This window comes from Benincasa hispida, chromosome 10 (genome assembly GCF_009727055.1).
Source record: "Benincasa hispida cultivar B227 chromosome 10, ASM972705v1, whole genome shotgun sequence".
Lineage (NCBI taxonomy): Eukaryota > Viridiplantae > Streptophyta > Magnoliopsida > Cucurbitales > Cucurbitaceae > Benincasa > Benincasa hispida.
In genome coordinates, this window is record NC_052358.1 from 56123381 (window position 1) to 56130192 (window position 6812).

General features: G+C 34.9%; 1 protein-coding gene across 2 annotated transcripts; it reads right to left on the reverse strand.

Annotated features, from left to right (window-relative positions):
• Positions 1-531: 531 nt before the first annotated feature.
• LOC120089466 (thioredoxin-like protein YLS8) lies at positions 532-3404 on the reverse strand. 2 transcript variants are annotated; one of them, XM_039046947.1, is made up of 3 exons: positions 3065-3404; positions 1701-1845; positions 532-1072 (listed from the first exon to the last, which is right to left on the reverse strand). In XM_039046947.1, the coding sequence occupies exons 2-3, from the start codon at positions 1818-1820 to the stop codon at positions 764-766; spliced, it is 429 nt and encodes a 142-aa protein (XP_038902875.1). In that variant the 5' UTR covers positions 1821-1845; positions 3065-3404; the 3' UTR covers positions 532-763. The 2 variants fall into 2 exon arrangements, with proteins under 2 accessions (XP_038902875.1, XP_038902874.1); XM_039046946.1 differs by having other exon boundaries at positions 3061-3403.
• Between the last annotated feature and the right edge of the window lie 3408 nt (positions 3405-6812).

Here is a 6812-nt window from a genome sequence, read left to right on the forward strand (position 1 = left end):
TTTGTTGCAACCGTGTATTTGTTATCGTCGATGATAATGGCAAGGTCATTGAAATCCCAACCATTGGTTGACTTTAGGTCATTTATGTTATATTTACCATATGATGCTAGTTGTTCTTCTCAAGTTAATAACTGTGCTGTATTATTCGTAAAATGCCCTACATTTTCGGATACAGTAAATTTTCGTCAATTGACAGTGTTGGTTAATTAAGTTTGGAGATAATTATTGGACTTAATTGGATTGTTTAAGTTGTTATTGGAGTATGATTTGGATTCAAAGAAGAAAGTAGGGAGAAGAAACCTTCTAAACCGGAAAAAGAAAAAGAGAAAATACCCTGAAGGTCATTTAGGTCATGTTTATCCCAAGTGAGACTAATAATCTAAAAAGGTAGGCTACATCATTTGTTCCATATCGTAATGAACTGTAAAACCACCCTTGAAATCTATAATCAAAATGTGTATTATACCATTTTATTCCCAAACAAGGTAGTTCATGGTTTTTCATACCAACTATTATAATCCAATACATCAGTGGATTGAAAAAACAACTTATTCATTATTAGATCAATCGACTTCATGCCAATAACAGTTATATACCCTCTTCAGAGGTGTCTATGTGTTAAGAAGTCATTTGTAGCACAAAATGACATCCTGAACAAACCATAACTTCTTCTTAGGAGGTCAATGTCATATAATACATATTTTCTAGATGCAATCTTTTGTATTCAAGATCAATAAGAGAACTTGCATATGCAGCAGAAATCTTAGTAGCGATATTTGGTTGAATAGTCCTTCGGTGCAATGACTAAACCGCGTCCTTTCCTTGCTCCACGATAGACTGTTTCAATGATATCGATAAACTCCTGCTTATCCTTAAGTGCCCAGTTTATCTTATTGTTGTTTCCAGTACCAAGATCAATCATTATGTGCTTGTTCCTAAAGAAGAACATGACTGTGGAAGGATCATACAGCTCATACATTGTGTTGAAATCAGGAACCTCTGTGATATCCACAAGGTATATCACAGCAAAGTTCTTAATCGTCTCTGCAACTGAGGCCAACACTTCATCCATCTAGATCAAAAACATCTCAGTCAGATAGAACATCTTAAAAAACAACAAAGGTGACTAATAAACCATATAAAACTATAAATGGGGAAAAAAATAAAGATATTCTCAATCTATAACATATACGTTCGAAGAACTGTGGTCAAATGTAGCTTCAAAAGAGGGAAAAGGACTCAACAAATCATGCACCAAAAAAATAGCATTTAATAACTATGATGAAGGAACTTCATCTCTGGTACATACAACGATTGATGTGCTAAAATACGTAGGATCTCATGATTATAGAAAATGTGTCAGGAGCACAGTTGCAACAGAACACATGATGATAATAGAGAAGCAAACACAAATTAGATCAATTCAGGCAAGCAAGCACTTGAAGCACTGACTAATACCCAAGAAAGGGTTGGTGGGGGAGGGACCCTTGACCGATCAGGATTTGCAGAACTAAAAAAACAAAAAGATTTGTTTTGTGAAAACTAAAAGCCAGAACAAAATAAATTCAGTTCACTGGAAGCGAGAAGAAAAATAAGGAAGTTCAGAGAGAGATACACAACATGGTCAACTTTAAATTTGATGATGAACAATAATATGGAGAAAGAGGGAGAGAAGATTGTGAAAAGGGAAAGAGAAAGACCTGCATACAAGTCTCATCCCAATCATGACCAAAACGAATGACCACAAGACGTTCTTCTTCAGCGAGGATTGCCTGGTCAACGGCCCATCCTGAATGAAGATGTGGCAGCAAGTACGACATCTCTCACTCAGTAATTAGCTTCCACCTAAGGAATCACAAACAACATACATTACAACATGCTTCTCACATGCAAGTTACTCATATACAACATACAAGAAAAAAAGTAATATATGTGACCTATTCAACAATTTCAACTCATGATCATATATCATGCATAGTCATCTCAAACTTTCTCAAACATCATCAAGTCCCCAGGGCTCTTTCCAGTTCTCTCTAAGTTGTTATCAAACTCTTACCAAATTTTCCCACATCTTGGAACTTTCTCTTTGGAGACAAGTCGGCCCCTAACCATTCAGATCTAGGGCCTCAACACTGCTCTAAGAACTCGATGTTTGATACTTAACTATTTATACCTCAGGCCTCAAGTCCCTTGATCATTTATACCCAAAGCCTCAATGACTCAACAATGTATTGGCCCTCGTTCATTTATACCCAAAACCCCAATGTTTGCCTCAATATTCATCACACTGACCTTCAATCATTTATGCCAAAGGCTACAGCTCTTTATCCTGAGGCCTTATTATCAAGAGTGGTGCATTTTCCATCAACCATTTAAACCAGAGGACCCGAGGCGCTAATATTCACTTACTCACCTAAACATAATACCATTCTTCAATCATTTATATCCGCAACCCTACGATTCTTTCTTACGTTCCTAAACACAATACTAGCCCTCGACCGTTTATACCCGAGGCCCTAATATTGCCCTCACTTTCCTTTATCTTACACAAGGTCCTCTGACCTCCTTCACAATTCAGTCTCACAAAAAATCCGAGTACGTACATCCTATTGCTTTCTAGATCAGCTCCTAGCCAAATAACTCCATGAACATGCTCTTGACGTTTCAGAAAATCTAGACATAACAGCATGCTTAACATCACAAGAGCATAACCCAGCATCACGCCAGAAAACAGAGCAATACGTAATAGCATACAATTTAAATCATATTTATCAAACAACGTCTGCAGCATACAAAGCATAAACAAACAGTTTCCACAGACTCTACAAGTAGAAACTACAAACAAACGTCTCAAAGCGCTCTTAGCACTTGAAGCAAGAAAGACAAAGTTCCAAGGTTAAAACTCAAATTGAAATCCTTAATCAAATCCGAAAGTTTGCCTCAAACACCTTTGCAACCTGTCTGACGGTTCGAGATTACAAACAAGCAAGGTTTGAGGGGCTAGACCCTAAATTAAAACGCTTAGAAAGAGTCAGAAATGGGGTTTAGAGTGAACGTTACCTACTGTTTGTAACAGAACGTGCTTGAGATTGCTGAACAGTGTTCAAACTTGCAGATCTGCAGCGGTCAGGTCGTGGGTGTCAAGAATTGAGATCGATCGGAGCATGGGTCGCACGAATAAAGCGATTCAAATTGTTGGTCCCGTCGGATGCTGCTGCAGTACACCGTCGGAAGCGTAGGAGACGTCGTCGCTACTCTGCGGCTAACCAAGCGAGAGAAGATAATGATGAGAAAGGGGCTAGGGTTTGGTGAAACGTTTTTTTTCTCTTCTCTTCTTCTTCCTCAAAAAAGACTAGGACAGGGACAACATAGAATTAGATTTTCATCGATGACGTTCTATATCAAGGGTGAATCGATATTTAGAATAATATATCAAATATAAACAAAAGCAACCAAATACCACTAATATAAATAATAAAATATTGACTTTTTTTTAAAACATTAAAATGTTTATATATTAATTTATATTTATTTTTATTTTTTATTTTTATAATATTTTTATAAATATTTATCGATATCGATATTTTATTGATATTTCTATCCATATTTTTATAAAAGTAAGACATCACTAACGACATTTTAAACTTTTAAACAACTTACCAAAATATAATGGTATTTTTGAAGAAGACCAATCATTTTTTTTCCTTAAAATGAAAATGAAAAACAACTAATTTTGATACTACTTCAAATTTAATAATGTCAAAATAAATATAAATCAACTGGTATAGTGTTTATTCTATCAACCACAAGGTCAAAGATGTAATCCCTCTACTCCAGGTTTACAGAAAGAAGAAAAAAAAGAGAGAGATAAAAATATCCCTACTATCAAATATTTACTATGATGTATTTCAATATATATATAAAATAACCTAAAATAAATCTAATGGCCAAAAACAAAATCTAATAATCTAACTAACCAAACAAAAAAAAAAGATCATATAATTTTAGATGATAAATAACAGAATAAAATATTTTTCTTTTATTATTATTATTTTTTATCAAAAAAAATGATAGTGACCTCGATCATGTTTCAAAAATTAGAAATACGTTCCTTGAAATGATAGACAAAATTATATAAATCAAAAGGAAGTACATGGTATTTTTATGCAAATAGAGTGTATATATAAACATGTCTTCTCCTTTACTTAAGTAATGCTAAATATGATAAAACATATAGTGGAATCAAAAGAAAATAATACATGGTATTTATTTGTAAATACATTGCATACATAAAAAAAAACAACCTCTTCTAACCAGGATTTTTCAACCAAAGTAGCTTAAAACAAGAGGTTGGGTTTCATCCCGCTGGAGTTTCTCAATTAGTTACTAATTGAAAGAATGCTATTCAATTATATCTTTTCTATAACCGTTTCTCAATTAGTAAACATGAAGCTAACACATACCAATAACTACATACTACCCTACATGAGTCACCACCAAGACTTTTCAAGTTTATGAACTTTCAAGAGGGTTTGTTTCTTATTTCACTGAATTTTCTCATTACTAATTTATCATGAGTTGATGAAGTATATTACAGCTCTATGTATCAGAAAAGAGAAGAAATAAAATTTTGGTTTATATACCTTGATATTTGTTTCATTTTGCTCTATATATTTTTCACTATCTAATTTTAATCTTTATACTTTTAATTAAGTTTAAGAAATAGTGTCTAATGTTAAATTAAAGTTGTCAACTAAGTTGACAAAAAGTAAAATAAAAAGTGTCAAATAAGATAAAAATTTAAAAGTTAGCAATTTGAGTTAAATAAATAAAGGGTAATTACAAAGATAGCAAAAAATATGACAAATTTTTAAATTTAACAATGATTAAAATATAACGAAAATATTATAGACTAAATTTAATTGATATACTATTGATAATCAATGTGTAGATTTGAGATACACTGGTAATATGTTAGTGACGACATTCGTGTGTGGGTAAAGAGTTCCCTCTCTATCCATTTTTGCAAATTCCTAAAATGGTCTTCTATATATATCCTTTACCCACTCCTTTATTCTTTAATGTGGGATAAATGAAAAGAGTTACTCCCATGTGCCTTTATGGGCCTTTGTGGGTCTAAGTGTATATGGGTCATTCCCAACAATCCCCACAAATGACCTATAGGCATCGAAAAATGAAAGACAGAAGAAGATGATTCTGATCAATGGAATCATAGTAAACTTAAGCATCAATATCTGGTGATTTGAATTGATGCATAGTGAAGTAGGACAACAACTGCATTCACAAAGGTGAGTTACCTCTTGAACTTTTGTAAATCCTGGTTGAAACCCTCAACAACATGTTTCTAATTTCTCTCTCGATTCCGCAATAAAATTATGCATATAATCCATTTTGGGCTATTCATACTAACCTTGGGTAATTGTGAAAGCTCTAGAAAGAGACCCCGAAACTCTTTCATAGAAGGCAGCTCACACCTTTACTTTCACGTTAGATGTTTCATCAAGTCTATCGTAATAGACCATTCAAACTTGAGCTATGAAGACTTTAGAGATTATCCATCAATTCTATTGCAATAGACTACCCAACAATAAGAGTTATGGATCACTCACAAATTATTCATCAAGTCTATCGCAATAGACCACCCAAAACAAAGGGCTATGGATCACATTAAGGGATTTAAGTCCCATACTAGTTGAAGACTCTAGAATTACTCTCCTTGTTAGGCTGATAACTGGCAGAAATGCCAGTTATTATAAGCCTTTTATTTAGAATTATGAGGGCTAACAGGTAGAAAATGCAGTGATAATACTTAGAATTTGTGAAAATTTGAGTTTTGCGTCGATAAGCACTTAAAACCTCACTGACCCAATATTATGTGTTATTTCATGCCAAAGTGTCTATTTTTGTAGCTATCGTAGGAATCAAACGCATGTATTTGTAATAAGCAATCACACACAAACGCATGCGCTGAAGCTAGGCGACCGCAAAAGCCGAATGCAGATAGCAACCCCATGCGTCCAACGCATGGAAGTTGCAGTAATCGCATGCATCCAACGCATGGAGAATGCAGTGAACAAATAGAGATTGTGGCCACGGATTAACAGCCATAATAGAAGATCGCAAGATGGGTAGAACACGTTGATAACTTCAGCTAAATTCAGCTCGGACGCATACTTTGGGAGTATCAACAAGATAAGGCGATGTGACAATGCCCATACTGCGACAAAAGCAGTAGTGAGCCATACCTTCATCATTACAGCTGTCGGCGTCCTAATTCTATAAATAGCCCTTGAGACCTTCATTTTGAGACATCCGAGCTTCTGCCTCAAGGCAGAAGTTTGTGATCACAGATGAGAGCTTGAAAGAGATTTTCAGTGAGAATTCTTCATCTCCACAACCCAGACCGAGTGACGATCAGAGCATTCGCCGAAGATAGAGCTCGAGAGAGACATCTCTATCATTCAACCATGGCACCACCAGCAGCCTTGACGCAAAGTCCTTCATCTCCCTTCTAATCTCCATATTGTATTACATTTTAGCTTGAGATATTAAGATATTTTGTGATCAATGCAAATCTTAATTCCTTCATTACCGTCTTCTTCATCATCTTCATCTCTATCATAGTTTATCTTCAGCGTTTATTTATCAAAGTCAATTGCATGCTTAATCGTGTAGCCTATAGATAGGATGCGTATAGCAACCCACCAAGAGGTGTGCGTTGTGCGAGTATAGTGAGTTAATCTTCTTTGCTTGGTGAAAGGCTGTGGCACGCCTGTCTAAGGGATGTTGCA

What these genes read in the sequence shown, in the direction of transcription:
- LOC120089466 (XM_039046947.1), bottom strand. Translation starts at nt 1,820, where the DNA reads ATGTCGTACTTGCTGCCACATCTTCATTCAGGATGGGCCGTTGACCAG. An exon ending in GGGATGAGACTTGTATGCAG is followed by an intron (nt 1,073 to 1,700) that starts GTCTTTCTCTTT and finishes TTTTTGATCTAG; the next exon opens with ATGGATGAAGTGTTGGCCTC.